Source organism: Haliaeetus albicilla, chromosome 1 (assembly GCF_947461875.1).
Source record: "Haliaeetus albicilla chromosome 1, bHalAlb1.1, whole genome shotgun sequence".
Lineage (NCBI taxonomy): Eukaryota > Metazoa > Chordata > Aves > Accipitriformes > Accipitridae > Haliaeetus > Haliaeetus albicilla.
Genome location: NC_091483.1, coordinates 20,050,186 through 20,068,140, shown reverse-complemented (window position 1 = coordinate 20,068,140; position 17,955 = coordinate 20,050,186). Strand labels below are relative to the sequence as shown.

The 17,955-nt window shown below is 44.4% G+C and overlaps 1 protein-coding gene across 5 annotated transcripts in view; it reads left to right on the top strand.

The window, feature by feature from the left end:
* The window catches only part of AFF1 (ALF transcription elongation factor 1), a 121,276-nt gene extending 108,312 nt beyond the window's left edge, over positions 1-12,964 (top strand). For all 5 annotated transcript variants that reach the window (XM_069781224.1, XM_069781233.1, XM_069781217.1 and 2 more), the window contains 8 exons: positions 730-821; positions 1,831-1,894; positions 2,718-2,854; positions 4,060-4,131; positions 4,763-4,856; positions 4,959-5,002; positions 6,384-6,613; positions 9,380-12,964. In XM_069781224.1, the coding sequence (XP_069637325.1) occupies positions 730-821; positions 1,831-1,894; positions 2,718-2,854; positions 4,060-4,131; positions 4,763-4,856; positions 4,959-5,002; positions 6,384-6,613; positions 9,380-9,501 (855 nt within the window). In that variant the 3' untranslated portion in view covers positions 9,502-12,964. The remainder of the gene's footprint in view (positions 1-729; positions 822-1,830; positions 1,895-2,717; positions 2,855-4,059; positions 4,132-4,762; positions 4,857-4,958; positions 5,003-6,383; positions 6,614-9,379) is intronic.
* Positions 12,965-17,955: the final 4,991 nt, after the last annotated feature.

Genomic DNA, 17,955 nt, shown 5'->3' with positions numbered 1-17,955 from the left:
AGGCAACTGCAAGTACAATATTGGTCTAAAAATAAGTGTGTTTACAAAAAGAAAGAGTGGATTGCTTAAAAATAAGAAACAAGCAACCTGCAGTTTTGACCGTGACCTAGGTATAAGGTTTTATAGCTTGCTTACAAAATTGTTGATGATTCTTGCAGCTGGATCTTTGCATTTTGAGGTTATAAAATTCAATTATATTGCTGTTTACTCATGGCTGTGTGTGTGTGATCTAGGATGTTGTCGTGTGTGTGTCTGTGTGTGTTAAGCCAGACTGTGCATGCTGTATTAGCTGGCTTCTAACTGCTTGCTTTTTCCTGATAATGTAGTTAGTAATGGAGAATCAGCAATTTCCATGTGGTTAAGCTGGAAATAAGTGTGAATGGATATTACCCATTCTGCCTTGGCTAGTGGCCATGAAAAATGTGCTGCTTGCAGCCTTACTGCTATTTTAGCCATTGTGCAAGGAAACCTGCTACTTAATTTCTCCATGCTTGGGAGAAGTTTGAATGGTATTAAGCCTTGCTAGCAGTCAGGTAAGATGCCAAGTTTCCATTTCCATTATTGAAAGGGGTACTGGGGAAGAAAGTAAGAAGAGCTGGAGAGCCTGGAGAATAGACTATGCCTGGGACAAATAAACATTTTCTCTTGAAATTTAGGAAAGCCAAGCTTTGAAATTGATTTAGACATCTCTCTCTAACCAGCTTTATCTCCACTCTGTGTTTTTTTCAGGGATCTGCAGGGGATGTCACAAATCCTTTCCCAGTGCCTTCTTTGCCAAATGGTACCTCCAAGCCAAGGAGACCTCAACTCAAGTTCGAAAAGTAAGTTTTTGTTTTACACCCGTCACCTGTACTTTCTGAATACACCAGACAAGGCTGGCCCTGCAGCCACCCAGGCTTCTGCTTCTTGATCACTTCTTTGGGGAGGAGAGAGGGGGAGAGAGAGAGAGAGAGATGTCTGAGACCTGCCCTGTACTGCCTTCTTGTGTCTGGGACTTAGCCCACCCACCACAAAGCAAAGGTCTCATTACAACAGTTCTTGGTTTGAGGGAGGCTACTCTAGAAATTAAGTACTTTTTAACTCTGAGAGGAGGTGTCTTGTGCCTGCCTACAAGTTATGGGTTTTGATTTGTCTGATTCTTGACAAGTGGCAAACTCCTCTGTGACAGGGTGCTGGGCAGGGAACTGACTTTTTCTGAGAGGTCATGACTCTCTACTTGCTCGTTTTGTTAGTGCACAGGTGCTGTGTGCCATTTCCATGGCGAATAGATTATTCCAATGCGCAGAAATGTGTGCAGTCCAAATTTATCATCATTTATGTGTTGACTGAGACCCAGATCTGTAGAAGCCTTGCGCACCATATCTCTTGTAAGCAGATAACTTGAATGCAAGCTCTTTTGGTCTGAGTGTGTCATACTGCAGAGTTTACTGTATGCTTCAATCAAAAATCTATTTCTGGTATTGTACTTGAGGAATGATAGGGCATCACGTAACTACTATCTTTCCATGGGAGCAAAGAAGTAAACTTGGCCTCATAGTAGCCTAACCTCCAGTGTTTTTTTTACTTAGAAATGTAAGTTTTCAGTGTTATTCTAACATACATTTTTTAAGAAATCAGTTCATTTTATCTGTCCATTCAACTGCTATGTATTTCTGAACGTGCAGACAACATTCATTTAGTGACTATCGTAATTGTAACATGTGTTTGATAAGGCTGTAACAAGCTTACCAAAACAGGATGTTTGGACTCATAGCATCCTGTAGATAAGGTAAAATTTATCCTACTCTTTTTCTCTGTTTTCTGTTTTTCCTCTTTCTGTCCCCAATTCAGGCAGCATCCGATGGAATACTACATAGAAGAGGCCAAGAGGCTGAAGCACAAAGCTGATGCAATGGTAAGTCATGGCCCTGTGCTAGAAATGTTAACCAGCTCTTGCATTAAGACCTGATACTTGCATGCATGTGAATAAGATTAGCTGGCTAACGTTACTTCCATACTCCATACATGCAGTATGTTCAAGTCATATGTGGGGAGGCTGTCTTTATTTGCCAAATGTTCAGGCATTTCCCTTTGTTGTAAACACATCTAGAGAATGTGCCTAGAGAATAGGATTCATAACTGATGTTGTCTGAGGTTAGCAGGCCTGTTTGCTTTGCAGAGCTATCACAAAGTCCTTGGAAGATAGTTTTAAGACAGTTTACTCTGAAACGTCAGGATCCTGTGTTGGTGAACAAGACTCGGAAGTACCCTTTGCAGATGTAACTAGCTTTCTCCACAATGTGCAGTTTAACAGCATGCATGAATGAACCTGTTTTTTTGCTAATTATGGCTCAGTCAGATAATGTACATTTGCTACTTGCCATTTACCTGTGAAAATGAAGTGAGGGAATACTGCAATGGGAAGGCCCCATCTGTCTCTCACAAAGCAGGCCCCCAAGATGAGACAATAATATAAAAAAAAAGTGAAGGTAATAAATTACTGAAGGAAAACGTTGAGCCAAGAGGAAGAGATACAAATAGCCAGAGCCCACAAAGCTGATGACTGGGACCGCATTAGGGGTTCTGCTGAGAATCCTTTAATTATCACCTGGAGGCCTGACTTGCATCTTTTTCTTTCTTCAAATCCTGCCTAACTAGGGGAAAAAAAGGGAATTCAGGTATACTTGAGAGAAGTAGTTTTTGTCTTAGTCTAAAAATTAGAATTTTCTTCCCAATAGACCGACAAGACTGGAAAGGCCTTTCAGTACCTAGATGCTGCCCTTTCCTTCATTGAGTATGGGATTGCCTTGGAATCGGATGCACCAGCACCAAAATCAGCTTACAGCATATTCAGTGACACCATAGATCTCATCAAGTAAGTGGTTTTCAAAGCATGATGGTTACGCAGCATGTTTGGAGGGGAAGGGTTAGTTGCATTGCTTGTTTGCAACTGTGGCAGCTCTGGATTCCCACCATGGAGCAGAGTTCAGGTTGCTGTACAAGCATGAGACAGACCATCCAGAGGCACCAGAGACAAATCCTTTGAAATGTGTTTCAGCATTGCTTATCAGAAGAAGTAGGCACCATGTCCTCCACAGCATTTGAGCCTTGCAGTTGAGGTACACCAGAGGACACTGGTTCAGATAATTGAGGACATGAAGGAGTTTTTACTTTATCCAGAACTGAAGTTGCTTTTGCATGTGAGCTCAATAGTATTTCAGTTAAAAAAATCAAAGCAACAATATAGCACGTGGAAGAGCAGTTTGTGCCCCAAAGGTCTTGCAGCTTGATTGAAGGCAGATTTTACTGGTTTCTCCCATGTGTCTTTGTACCAGTGCACTTTATTGGGGTTTCTTTTAGCAACGTTCCCTGTTTAGTTTCACAGCCATAGTAGATGTATGTAGATAGTAGAGAGTATGACATATACAGGCAGTGCAATCCAAGGAACCATGTACTGGATAGAAGAGAGACAGGTATGAGTTTAGTCATATTGAAATTACAGGTTATGTGAGTTTTCGAGAGCTGATTTGACTTCTTGCCTTAGAGCTGAAAGAACTGTCAGAGTTTTTTTTGTGGTAGACTTCAAACTTTTTAAATTACATTGTTTGCTTTTTGGTCTTGATGGACTGCATTTCCAAGATGCTACTGTTGCTTTGTTTTCAAAAAGGAGGTTTGCTTATTTGTTCTTTGCCAAAAGAAACATTTCCACTGAGATGTCTGTCTTGTCCAGAAACACTTGAATTAGTGTTGTAGTCAGTGGTGGGGGCACCTCTTCTGGGCCTCAGGCCTGTAGGTGGCCCACGGGGGGCATCTACTTGTAGGGATGTTGCCCATTAATCAGTGTAAGAGGAGAGCGAGTCACATAAGGGGCCACATCTGTTCCTGCTGCGTGGAAAACAAGGCATTTTGAGACAGTCCTCTGTTCAAGATCATACAAAGCACTTGGTGCCAGGACTAAGAACTCGGGGCAGGTTTCCTGACTTTTGGACCAGTGTTTGAGATAACAGCATGTACTGGTTTTTCATAAACAGTGGGACTTCAGAGCCCTGATGACTGACAAGATTCTGTTTGTTTCCTTAGATTCATCATGACATTGAAATCCTTTACGGACTCCTCAGCATCTTCACAAGAAAAAATCTTTGCTGTGTTATGGTGCGTAACTGTTGTTCTGCACCTTCATATTCTGTTTCTAGACTTGATAGAGTGAAAGACCCGTTACTTTCAGGGGCGAAAGAATGAGTTAAATGGGAATCAGAGTTCTGCAAGGAAAAAAACCCACAATATAAAAACCAGAATGAACAGGAACATCTCTAAAGTGAGCTGGGATATCACAAGGGACTACACGTGGAAGGCACAGGCTCTAAAATTTGATCTGCTGGTAACCTGAGAGGACATAAGGGCTTTCACCTAAGGTGAAAGAATGTGATTTGGCTGTCCGTGTTTGAGCTGTGTAACTGAAGCTGTAGCTGAACGTAGCTGAGGCGCTTCTGGACAGAGGCTTACTCAGCCTGTGGCACCTATAAGAGGTTGGGCACCTGTTTTATGTAAAAGACCAGACATGGCCCTTCCTTGTTTGGTTGTTTTTTTTTTTTTTTTTTTTTTTTCTCCCCTTGTGATTTTTTTACAGAGTCTTTCTTTAAGGTGAGCAGGAGGAGAAATTCTGAGCTTTCTTGACTTTGCAATACAGCTGATGTGTGCCTGCCTCCATCCCACAAGGCTGATGACTGCTGAGCAGGCAGCAGTGAGCCTGAACACTTACTCTTGGTTGTGTTTCTGTTCACAGCATGCGCTGCCAGTCCATTCTGCACATGGCAACGTTTCGTTACAAAAAAGACACTGCAATAAAGTATTCCAGGATCCTGAATGACCACTTCAAGGTAGGGCATGTGTATTACTAAGCTGCCAGCTGGCTGGCTGCAGTAGTTACTGATGTTGGCTGAATAGCCCATACCTAACAAGAGTTCTGTTCCTTACTGCAGAGTTCTTCCAGAGTAACACAAGCACCTTCTCCATGTGTTGCAAGGTAAGATTTAAAAATATGTATGTTGTGATGTGTCTATAAGGGTGTGAGTGAAAACAGTATCCAGAGTATTTGAGTTGCAGGCTGCGTTTGAGTGCCTCACCACTCGCTCTTTCTTACCACCTGAAATCATATTGTTAGGGGGCATGAGTAGGTTTCTGCTCTCTCTTTCCTGTCTTTTCTCATTGGAAAGGTTTTTTTTTTGTTATGAGGTCCAGAGTTACTGCGTATCAGGCAGAGCAGTTCTCCACCAGAGAAACAGGTCAGAGGAGCAAGGAAGGTAGCATCACTATGCTATTTCAGAGTCCCTGTTGTTGTCGTCTTTGTTCTGTTCTGTTGCTCTCATCTAGAGATCGTTTCAGACTTAACAGGGTACCATCCCCATCTCCCTGGCCACTGTCCAGCAGGATTATGCCTTCACCCTGTGGTAGCATAACTTTGAGGTGATACTTTAATATTTTTCTCCTTACCTCAGTCACCAATTAAGAAAAAGAAACTAATTTTCTAATTTGTGAGTTATTGAGCATTTTGTCCTTTCTATGTATCTGCAGCAGTGTTGCTGCATATGTGGCAGCAAAAGTAAAAGGCAAGATGTCACATAACAGTGTTTGGCCCAATGCCTGGCAGACTGGTGCTGTGTTTTAATGACAATGAGTAAGAGTTTTTCTCTATACTGTGGTAATTGCATTTGGCAGATAGCTATCTAGCTCCACGTCTGTCCCTTTTAAACTCTGCAGTTGAGAGAAGGTTGTTTGGTCTTCAGTAGTGATGCTGAAATTCCAGTTATTTTTCTGCCACCTTGGACAGTGTAGGTTATTGGGAATTAAATGGTCTCCCAAGAGCAGTGGTGGAAGCTCGCTCATACCAGTGACTGAAATTAGGTTGGTTGAAGTGGTGGGGGTGAAGCGATGTGATGAAGCCAGCCTGTGTCTGGAAGGCGGGCAGCTGACTGCATTTAGCTTCCCTAGGTCTATAAATAAGTGTGTGTAGGCTGACCTGGCTGCTTTGACTAGCTGTCAGAAAGCTCCAGCCTCCGTAGGTGGGGAGCTTCAGCATGCCTGAAATGGAAGTCTTTAGCAAAAAACACTTAGAGAATCTAGTGAAGGCTTGCACAAGGAGGTGTAGATTTTGGAAGGTGGGTGGGTGGCCCTTTCTGATGTCTGGTCCCACATTTTCTTTTGTCAAGAGGAGTCCTTAGAGTTGCAGATCACTTCAAAAACCTTGGCCTTACCTGTTACGTAGCTGAACGCATCTCGGTTTTTAACACTGTACTCTATACTGCAGGCCTAGATGATACTGGATAGCTCCTGGCATAAGGCAGTCTTGTGGCAAGACTTTCAACTCTGAAATGAAATGTTTGTGGTGGTGTTTCTTTCTCCTGCAGAAGCACAGGCATGCCTTCTCCTCTTTCTCCAATGCCCTCTCCTGCTGGTTCTGTGAGTTCTCAGCCAGGATCGAATGCTAGCAACTGCAGTGGCAACAGCATTGGCTCTTCAGTCACTGTCCCTTATAATATCCCAAGCATCACCTCTTCCTACGTCAACATTACTTCCTATATCCTCTATGCGTATGATATTTGGGAACGGGCTGATGCACTGGTCAGGAAGAATAAGGGTAAGTTTTTGCCCTCTGGCTTTTCTGTCTTATGTGTTGTGTTTATGTGTATGTACTTGCTTAAATCCTAACACTCAGTGTAGCAAACACCATACCTAAAGAACAAAGCAGTAAAAATGTTGAAATAGACAGCTATGGCTTATTGGCAGGTTATTGGCAGAGATACTTGGTGGTGATATAATGATGAGTGTTCCAATTAAAAGGTTGTCTTGGCATCCTCAAATGTCTAAGAGCTAAGGCATGAGGGTATCAAGTGCAGGAAACCAGCCAACTTGCTCCATGGTAACACAAGAAGCATAAGGGGGTTTTTTTCTGTTTGTTTTTCCCTTTGGGGCGCTTAGCTTTTCTGAATTGGTCCATTTTCTTTAAAAACAGCTTTTTGGCCTGTACCCTTGTGTTTCAGTTTGTCAAACTTCCAGGAAAACGGTGAAGCTGGCTTCTCTCCATAACAGAGAAGCTGAGCAGCACTTCAGTTGGAGTCCTTGCTGGGCATGTGACCAGTATTTGCCAAGCAGCATTTCCTAAAATTGCTCCTACTTTTTTTTATTTTACAGTTTTGTTGTTAAAAATGTTGTGTTGTCCTGTGGTACAAGCAGTGGTGGATAAGCGAAAGCCCTAGAGCAGATGCAGTTCAGTCTGTAACCTGCCATCCCATGTGGCATTTGCAGTGTCGTTTTCCATAAAACACAAAGTTTTGTGAGCTACTGTGGGCAAAGGGATGTTTTGCCATGATCCGTTGGCAAAGTTGCAAAAGAAAATAAACACGATGTGCCTGGCTGAATTGTTGGAAGGCTGTAAAAATAGTCACACTAATGAGGCAGTTGCTGAAATTCAAAAGGCTTTGCAAGTCACCTTTGAATAAAGTAACTCCAGTTGTTGGCTGTCCTCTGAGCAAATCTGTGCTCACAGCAGCAATTCATGTGTAGTATTTTGGATTATAGCCTCAAAAGGCTGATAAAAGACTGTCATGTAGAAGGAGCAGTGGATGCTGCTGGTAAGCCAGAGGAATGAGTCATGGAGGAAAACCTGTGGGAGGGCAGCCTGAGCACAATCTTGCATCAATCAAGACTAAATTCAAAACCTGCTATGTGTTGCTGTTTTGATGTAGGGGAATGATGACCGGGGTAGTAAATACTCCTAAGGGAGTAGATCTGTGCAGAACAGTAAATACTCATGTAGGCTTAGCAGTTGTTGTCACTGTTCAGGATGGTGGAGGAATTTCAGAACTGGAACTTGTTGATATTCAGTGTAATGTACAGATGCTAAGAGGTATGGAGAGTGAGTACCTAAAACTAAAAAAAAGGCCATATCCTTGATTCTTTTGTGCAATTCATAGGGCATAAGAAGAGGAAAGAGCAGTGGCCTTCAGCTATCAAGTTCTCTTAAACAGGGAAGTCATAAGTTAGTGGAAAGCAGTTAGTTCTAACTATGTCCAAGTCACTTGGGCAGCGCTGAAGTGCTTTCTGGCGGGTCTGCAACCAGGTGCTTCCAGCACAGGACCCAGCTCCTCACTGTAATGCAGAGTAGCACCGTGGATCATGAGGCTGTAACAGGTTGTCTTCCAGCCTCTGATTTCCCACAGCAAGGAGAAGCTGAGGTTGCACGTGTGCATGTGAAGTCACTCTCCTTTCACAAAGTACTGTGGTCACAGATCAGATTATCTTCTGGTTGCTCAGGCAGGGTGTTCAGACTCCTTGTCCCTGCTTACAGCATTTCTGTTTCCCATGGAGGGAATGGATACCCATTTTGTACACAAAAGGAGGAAAATCAGGGGAAATGTGTTCTCTGCTTCTGAATTGGAAAGTATTAGAATGAAAGTGTTGTGCTCTCTGCTGCTGAAGAGTTCCTTGCACAGCCAAGCAGAAATCTTCAGCCTCCAGGTTCAATCTTTGTGTGTAAAAAAGGAGAGCTGAGAACGGGCGGTTTCTGAAAAGGTACCTGGCAACACGATCAAGGCTGGAGGGACCAAGGGACTGGGACGAGCCCAGGTCACTAGAAGGCAGGTCATGCAGGAATATCTTGGAAAGGTGACTGGAAAGGAATAGGTGTGATAATTTCCTGTAACTCACTGTCACCTGCACAGATGATTGCCAGCACAGAGCAGGGCATGCAGCCTGCCGGCATCTCCCAACAGATTCAGATACGCTGCAAGAGCCTTCTCCTGCCCATGTGGGAGGAGGAGCGTGGTGCCTCAAGTTGGTGGCAGGGTAGGAGGATTCTGTTAAATCTGCCTGACATGGCCAGCTAAAGGCAACCCAAATCTGAGCTGTGTAGCCTGGCAAGCTATATAAATTTTTAAACCTGTTCAGTTGAGAAATCATGATGTCTCCAAGGTTTGAGGATGGATGAAGGAAGGGGACCAGTCTGATGACAGCTGTGTGTGCTTCCCAGCATCACTCAGACACTCAAATTTGGCCTGTTTAAAATCTGGGGGAAGCACACAACAGTAACTGGGGTATGAACACCCAAACTTTTGCCCACCTACCATGGAGTCTCGATGTCCTTTTAAAGCCAGCACCTGGGGAGGCAGTTCAGTGTGTGTATGCGTGTGTGAGTGTGATTTTCCTCTCGCATGCTGTGCCTCGTGTACTTATTACACTTCCCAGCCTTCTAATATTGCTGACCTCTCTGCATTAACAATGTTTAATGGGACTTGCCAACTGTCAGTGTGCTGCTGTTGTCGCTCCTCGCTGCCCCCTAGCCTGTCAGACGTGCCTGTTTTGTGAAACCAACCAAATGTTTTCTTTCTCCCTCCCCTTTTTCCAGAGTTTTTTGCTGAACTCAGCACAGTGACGTGTGCTCTGGCACTGAACAGTAGCATGACCGAACTGGTACACTACACTAGACAGGGTTTACAGTGGCTGAGACTGGAAACAAATACGCCTTAACTGGTGCTCAAGGTGGTTAAGTACCTTGAACTTTTTTGCACTTTTGAAGCCTCAGAAACACTCTAACTTGTTGAATCATTGGATACAAAGCACCTGCAAGGGAAAATAAATCAAGGTGGAAGGGATCTGGTTACACTGGAAAAACTTTGAACTGCATTTTTAGGGTAGCGCTTTGCTGCCTTGAAAAAGAAGAGATGGAGGAAAGCCTCAGTGTTGATGGCACCTTCCTTTAAAACAATGAAGTGCAATGAATTGTCTGAATGGCCTAATGTATTGATGGTCTATAAACATTTCTATTACGAATAACCAGCAGGACAATAATCACACATGAAGAAGTGCCGACAAGAAGGAAATCTGCCTCCAGAGGTTATTATGCAACATCCCACAGTCTGCAACAGTTGTGTGCCCAGAAGACATGTCAGAGAAATGTTTTTCCAAGCATGGATGCAATCTTTGGTGTCTTTGTTCCTCAGATGGCAAGTAGCAACAACCTCATCAGCACCGAAAAGCATTATGTTACAATAAAAACAGCAAAGTGGTCTGCCTTGCCTGCTTTCCAACCTCACCCTCTTGCATTTGTCAGCCAGCTGCTGTCCTGAGAAGCGGGGGAAGCCACTGCCTTCAGTGCTGCAAGTTCACTTTTTAAGTCATCGCTGCTTTGGTCCTCCTCCTTGCCATGCAGTCACGCACACAGAAGCCCTTAGCACTCGAACTATATTACTTAGGGTCTTGCTTGGTTTTAAGCCTTGTAAGCCAAAAACAGTTGGGGTGGCAAAATGACCAGGTGTGGTTGGAAACATCTCTGCCTTTCTTCTGTGGTGGAGGGATGTCACTCACACTGAGGACTCCTTGACTGGTTGCTTTTTGTCATTCCGATGGGTGGGGGTGGACAGCTGTACTGGGTCACTCTGATTGCTTGGGCATGGTTGTGAGTCTGAGAGCTTACATGGGGAGGAATCACTTCTGTTTAAGGAGGGACTAAGTGGCTGAATGTGGAATATAAGACAAATTTTGCATTTGGGTATTTGCCTGCAACCGTTGCTGGTCTCAGTGAGTATCTAAGAGCAGGATTTCGTACCAAAGTAGGGCATCCTTCATGTGGGAGACGACTTGTGCTTTTTCTCAGCCAAACTACAGGATGGGCCCAGCAACTTAGAAATCTGTCAAGAGAACACAAAAGGGATAACTAACTGTTTGCAAGCATTTTTTCCTTGTCAGGAGCTGCAGTTTTGAAATTGCAATTTTGCAGGTGACAGTAACAGTGAAGGCAGCATCCATGGCATTAGTGTATTCAGTAAGATGACACCCTTCTCTACCCAAAGATTTCCTGTTGCATGACAGCAGCGTCCTGCCGTCCTCGTATCTAATAGTGTGCCTTAGCCCTCTGGTCCCCTCTCGCATCCCTCGCCCTATCTCTGACAAACCCATGGGAGTGGCAAAGAGAAGGATGGTATCCCAAAATAATTGTGCTTACAGGAAAGAATTAGCTCCCTTTGCCACATAATTTCAGGATGGAGGAACAGGTCTGCATGCGCGTAGCAGTACCCCCTTTGTAAAGTACCTTCTTGTGGTTTTGAGGCTTCCGAAAATGGACAGTAAATAAATATCAGCAAAAGGTCTGCATTTCCAGAAGTAGTTTCTGTAGAAATGACCCCTGCCACAAGGAAGCCTGGAGTCATCTTGCCTCTGGGAGGAGCTGGCAGGAGTGTGCTGTGGCCCTGCCCTTGTCCCGAGCACAAGGGAGCTCTCCTCTTGTCTCCCCTGGCAGCGCAGGACTGCCAGGATCATGGCGGGGTCTTCCCGCACCTTCAAGAGGCTGTCCTTTTATGTTCACTTTATCAAAAGCCTTAGTGCATTTCAGGGATAAGTTGTCCTAACCAATGGAAGGAAGGTCCATGTCCCCCCCCCTCCCCGTTTTACTTATCAAACTTCACTTGTACTCCTCCTCCCTGGAGGAGCAACTGCTCTGAATAAGCCAGGGACAGAGAGAGGCTCAGTGTTAACTGTTTTGTTCTCAGGAAGCGCAGCGATGGCCAGCCGGCCTGAAGGCTTGACGTGCACTTTGGAGCTTGATTCCATACTAGTGGGTCGATGCCTTCTTCTGACTTTGTCTTCAAGCAAAGCTATTTTTAGGATCACCAGCTGAGGAGGAGGAAGGCAGGCAGTAAGCTTTATTGAACCTGAAAACCGCTGTGGGAGTCTGTAAGAATGATAGCAAAGTGTTAGGGGGAAGCATAAGGTGAAGCAGGGACACGGGTACCCCTGGTACTTCATTTTGCATACACCCATCTCCGTCCCTGCTGCCAGGCCAGGTTCCTGTCGGAGAGCCGCTTGCTCATGGCTTGCCAGCCCCGGGGCAACTGCCTGCCACAACCTGTGAGGCAGGGTGTGCGGCTGCCCCGCTCCTGCATCCAGCTTGGTGCAGCCCATGCGTGCACCAGGTCCTGTCCTCACCTGCTCTTTGGGCACTCTACTGCCCAGAGAGTGATAATCTGTTGTCCTGCTCCTAGGAAAGCTCATGCAAGGGTGCCGGGTGAGCAAAGTTGGTAAGAAGACACCCAGCGAAGGCAGATGAACTACTGGCATTTGCTTCTTTACAGTTGGGAAAAGGCAGCACGTGCTCTGCTACCATGCAAAGACAGTTGTGCGAGAACTGCTCCTGCTCCCCCAGGCTTCGGAGGAAATGAGATCACAGGCAGTTTGTGTTACGGGCATGTGGGGGGCTATTTGGGGGCTCTCATTTCAAAAGCTATCAGTGGAAGCCTCAGTACTAAGCTACATAGCAGGAAGCTATGTTTTGTTTCAGGTCATGGAGAAGACTGTTTAAATAATAGGAAATTTTTGAAAAGCCATCGTATTTCAACCTTGAGCCAGGTCAGAGGCCTGCAAAGGGTAGGAAAGATGCTCATCATTTTGACTTGGGCCTGTTCAGGCCTTTAGAAAAAAAACAAAAAAAAACCAAACAAAAAAATAATAAATAAAAAAACCAAACCAAAACATAACAGTGGAGGAAATAGCATTTGCCATTAGGAAACAAAACCATGAATCCAAGGAAAAACAGAGGTGGTGGTTCAGTCCCAGGAGGAGAGGAGGCAGCTATGGTGGCAAAACAGAATCATTTCATGCAATATTTATTTAGAAGAAATAATACATGTGTTGAAATTCTCAAATGTTCTATTTTTAAGATGCCATTTATTTAATAGTTGAAAACCCTACTTACATGGAGATAGAGATCTCTTCTGTAACTGAAAGTCAAAGTCTGACTGCAATGTCATTGTTTTTGGTTTTGTCCTCTCCCCTCCCTCTTGGTTCCCATTATTAAATCTGTACATCTTAAACTTATTTTGGGGATGTATGTCCCTTTTGTAAATAACTTTTTCTGCCCTGTGTGTGATGGAGTTTCCGAGATGGTTGATTCATTCATATGGGGAAATAAACAATAAATGAAGTAGCCTATTTGTTATGAGTTGTTGCAAGAGTCCTCATGTTCTCAGCTTCTTGTAGAGAAATTGTAATTTGCCTTTTCTCTCTGAATGGTCTTAGTGTTTCCCTTCTGAATGAGGTTTAAGCATGAATTTCTGTACAAGAAGCCTCTGTTTCAATTGCTCTCCTGTTTATTGCCCCTTGCCCTTTCCTGTAGGAACAAGAATGTGTGCAAATCTAGATGCTCAGAGTGGCAGGAGGGTCACGACTCAAGAAATCTGCCTCCTATCCTCCTGAAACAGATTCAGGGAAGACTGTGCTGGGGTCAGCCGCTGACAGCCAGCAAAGCCTGGCTCTGAGCGCTTGCTGACAGGAAAATCCCATGGGTTGGTTTCATGCAGTTGAACAAGTTAAATAAGAAAACAAGGAGACAAGGCACAAAAATAGTAGTTGAAGCGTACTGCTCCATGTTTGCCACAAAGGTGCTGCAGGACTTGGTGCTGGGAGGAGGGTCTGCTCAGGTCTAGTTCACGGATACATTTCTAAAGTGCTCCAAGGAGGAATTCCCTTGGGTAATCCTGCAGGATTTCATGCCCTGTGGTAGCTCTGCTTCTCATTGGTTGTGCAAGGTGATCTCTTTGCAATGGCCTTACACTTCTTGTTTTGGGGCTTTTCCCACTTTTTGTTTTATGTCGGGCAATGTAACTGTTCCTTGGAAGAATGATTTTTGCATCTCTCTATGCACTATTGTGATATAATTCGTGTGTATAATTCAGGTCCTTTCTGCAACAGGCATTGCACCTAAGATGTTTGCTAATAATGGATGTGGTTTTCTAATGTAGTATGTAAATTGTAGACGATACTGAAACCTGTTTTAATACCCGCTAGATATGTTGCTGTTACAGATGTTGTACATAGGAATGTACACTTTTTTGGGGTCAACGCACTTTTTCACTGCATGCTTAAAATCCTAATGGCAAAATTGGTATTGAAGTAAGAATAAAAGGAAAAAATATCTAGTTAGTCAAAAAAAATGAAATGTGAAACATCCCCAGATGAGCATCTGCTGGGATTTTTAGCTACAGACTAGACAGGAGGAGCTTGGTGGTGCGTTTGCTCAGGCGAGGTGGGACTGGGACTCAGTTCATTGCCATCAATTAGTCTTTCAAGTGGCATGAAACCAGGTTGGCCCCAGGCTGGTTGCAAGATGCATGGAGGGTAAGAAGAGCATAGGAAGACAGCTTGTGGTTGTGGCCATACATATGTGGATTAAGCGTCTGTGAATTTTGTTCTGGTTTCAGTGGGGTGCGAGGCGTAGTTAGACACGAGCTGTCCTGTCTGCTGGTCAGGGTGGAGCTGCTTTTCCTGGGTTACTTGGATCCTCTGTCCCTCCATTTCCTTCCCCCTCACACCCCAAAAGGCATGTTTCCCAGACTCCTTGCTTGGGGCAAAAGCAAGGAGGATTAGTTTTGGAGGTGGAGTGGAGATGGGGAGTGGAAGGAGGGATGCAGAGGAAGGAGGTGCAACATGTCAGCAGGGGAGGTCATCCAAAAGCCAGGGAGGGAGAAGGGGGAGAAGGAGGCCATAGGGCTGCAGCAGGCGTTGACCACCCCACTCAGATTTCTGCCTGGGGCAGCGGCCCACCCTGGGCTAAAACTGCCAAAAATATTTTGGGGTTGTTTTCCAATAATATTTTGTTGTTGTTTATTTATTTATTGAGCCTTTATTGACCAAACCTAATTTTGCAACCACATTTAATTTATTTTGAGATTTGTTATACATTATAGATTAGCTTGCTTTCTCTCTTTGGCTTGGCTTACCCTTTTCAGAGACAAATGTTATTTTTGGCAAAACAGCTGCATTAAAGTTGATTACAGTTTCTCAGCCCTATGCTGCTCTCCAAACACTAAAATAGCCTGTTGACAGCCTGTGCTTGCTTTATATTAATTGGACTTTTAGTAACCCCTGTCACTACCTGAAACTGACAGTGTTCCTGGGCCACCATCAGCATTTCTGATTGTGTTTCCTTAAACTTTATGTTTCTGAAATAATGACTTGTGCATGTTGCAATGACAGCATGCGATCACTGCTGGTTTGCAATGTGTTTTGTCAAGCTACAGGGTTCCTGAAATTCCTGCTGCGTTTTTCTCCTCTCCTACTCAGTATTGTTGAGTTTAAGGTTTTCTTTGGGTCCAGTGTTTCATATCATAGCAAAATGGCAATGTTGTCCACTTCTGTTGAGCCAGCAAAACTGCATTCCAACCAATAGCTTTTTTCTGTTCACTTCCAATATTTGAAGGCACGTACCAGCCCGTATGTGGTCTGTGGCAGCTGAAAGGTATTTCTGAAAGTTGCTCCAACTTGTGCAACTTTTTGCTTGTTACACATGAGGTGCAGCAGGCTCTGAACTTGCTCATGAACTCTCCTTGCTGTTCAGAGAAGAGCTAGTTAGGATTTGGTGTCAGGCTTTTGCTTTGTCTTGTTTTTCCAGGGTTCCCTGGGAAATGGGGTTGAGCAAGATGCAATCTGGAAAGGAGGGCAGGAGCTGAAGGTTTCATGGGTGGTATTTTCTTTGAGACGTGAATGCGTACGGTAGTGCTGTGGGTGCCAGTAGGGCTCATGTCATCAGGTCTCCAGGCAGCACGTGAATTGTGGCGCACTGGTCAAACCGCTGCCTGTCTGTTCAGCTGCCAGCCACTCTGTCCTTGCATTTCTAGGTTATTTCTGTGGGATTTCTGTTTCAACTGTTATCATACAGGGTTGGGTTTTTCTCTTTTTTTCACCCTGCTTTACTCATCATTTTCAAGTGTAAATAAAATCTGCAATTCTCAGTGAAAACGTCCTTAAAAATTAACTGTCAGGTTTCTTGAACACAGAACATTGGTCTTAAATCTGTTAAATGGTCCTCGTCCCGTGGGGAGTGACACGCTAGTCCTCCCCTCTCACAGCAGCTCTTCATGTGCTGGGACACAGGAGTGGCCTGGGCATGGGAGAGGTGCAAAGTGTTAGAGCCCCATGGAGAAATGAGGATGCCAAACCTCTTGCAAAATGGAGTCTCCAGTGGGAAAAGATGTGCAAATAAGTGAGAGGAGGAGACTGATGTGTTTGACTTCAGCACTGAATCAGCACTCTAAGGCTTCTGTGAATTAGAAGTAGCTGCCTTTTATAGTCCTTGAAAAAGACAAAAATCAGATCTGTGATACAGCTTAAAAAAAAAAAAAGTAAAAAAAGAAAGAAAACCTCTCCAAAGAAATTGTGCCACAGATCTTTTGTTTGTTTGTCTTCTGTACTGAGGATGAATTGCTGCACGTGTGTGTGTATATATATATATATATAAAAAATTAAAATATGAATTTTGACTCGCTTGTCTTCAAGTTCTTCAGATGAAAGGGATGTTGGTCAAAATTGTAAAGATGAAATGAAAAACAAGCTGCCTGGGGAGGGGGAATTTCTTGTTTTCCTGATCTGAAGCTGAGATGTCTCACCCTCCCCTGTGCTTTGCTCACACAAAGTTGCACAAGCACAGCCACTGGGTGCAGCTTTGCTCAGAGGTGAGGGTTGATGTGGCTGTGCAATGTGTGATTGTGCCACGCATCTTCCTTGGTATGTGGTTGAATTTCTTGAAATATTCAACAGCACGAACTTGCCACTGTCTTCACCTCATTGCCACCTTTTGAGGGAATATAACAAAACGGTGTGTTTCAAGTTTTTTAACCTTGAAGTTTGAAATTCAGGTGTCCATCCTGATGACACTCCGATGCAGGGATTCATTTGTAAGTACTACTTCAGCAAAATATTCAAGCATGTTTCCAAATCCCGTTTATTTTGCCTGAGACTGGGGCATGTTCTACTGGGCCAAGTGTCCTCTGGAGCTCTGGATACCTGGTACGTATGTATTTTCCTTTTTTTCCTCTCTCCTAATGACTGCATGCATAGTGGTCCAACGCTGCCTCTGTCTTTTGGTTGATAACGTGAAAAAGAAAACAGAATTACTCTTCTGTTTTACCTGTTCATTTTGTCTGACAGCTTTGACCTTCCTTCAGTGAGGAAAACTTTAATTAAGGGTGGTAACTAACCTTCTGCTAAAAACCAGTCATCAGTGGGCATGACTCAGCACCACACACATGCAGAGGGATGCATCTCAGCCTGACCCCAAGAATTGGACATAGCAGCAACCCAGCTAAGGACTCCAGCAGGGCTGTGCTGTGTGTTTCTGTGGCCATGGTCTTTACAGACCAGGGCAAGTGTATGCCCATATCAGCTTTCCTTTTTTCCTCTTGGACAGGCTCCACTGGAGGGAGTTTTGGCATGCCTTGGAGTGGTGTTGGTGCCAGGTGAAACGGGCTTCATCTGAAAGCTGAAGTGCGTGTGTGTGCAGACGTTGCAAGCAGGAAAAGAGAGTGTGTGGAGCAGAGAAGCTGGTCCTCGGGAGGGAGCATGGAGTTGTAGATCTTTGGTGGTAATTAGGTAAGATGGATTATTACAGTTAGCTGACCTAGGGGTGCTCCGGCAACCCATGTCGGGTAGGGAGTGATAAAAAGCAAGGAAACCAGCTGGGGGAAGCAGAGCCAGGTGTGAGGAGCTGGGAAAGGAAAAGGTGAGAGAGAGAGAGAGAGAGAGAGAGAGAGAGAGAGGCATGGTGGTCTCTTGGAGGTAAAAGGAAGACCTTGGGAACCAAACGGCAGTAGTGAGAGCAGCTAGGATGTCCACTGAGGATGGGAAGAAAGAAGGGCTGTTTGGATCTGCTTTTCTATTCCTGTCCTTTCTGTCCTGCATTGACCAAGATTTTGGCTGGGGAGCTGGTAGCTGCTCATACAAAAGAAAAGTGAGAAGCGGGAGGAGACAGTTGCCGTGTGGTGTAATGCACGATGACAAAGTGACACCTAAATGCAATCATATTGGCAGCTGTAATGTGCCATTTGTTTCATCTGGCAGCCGTTCACTTGGAAGTCTGACTAGGACTGTGTCAGAACAGTGCATGGATTTGCAATTACTTTCTCCCAGCAGCCTGTGCTGAGTTAGGTGTGCTGA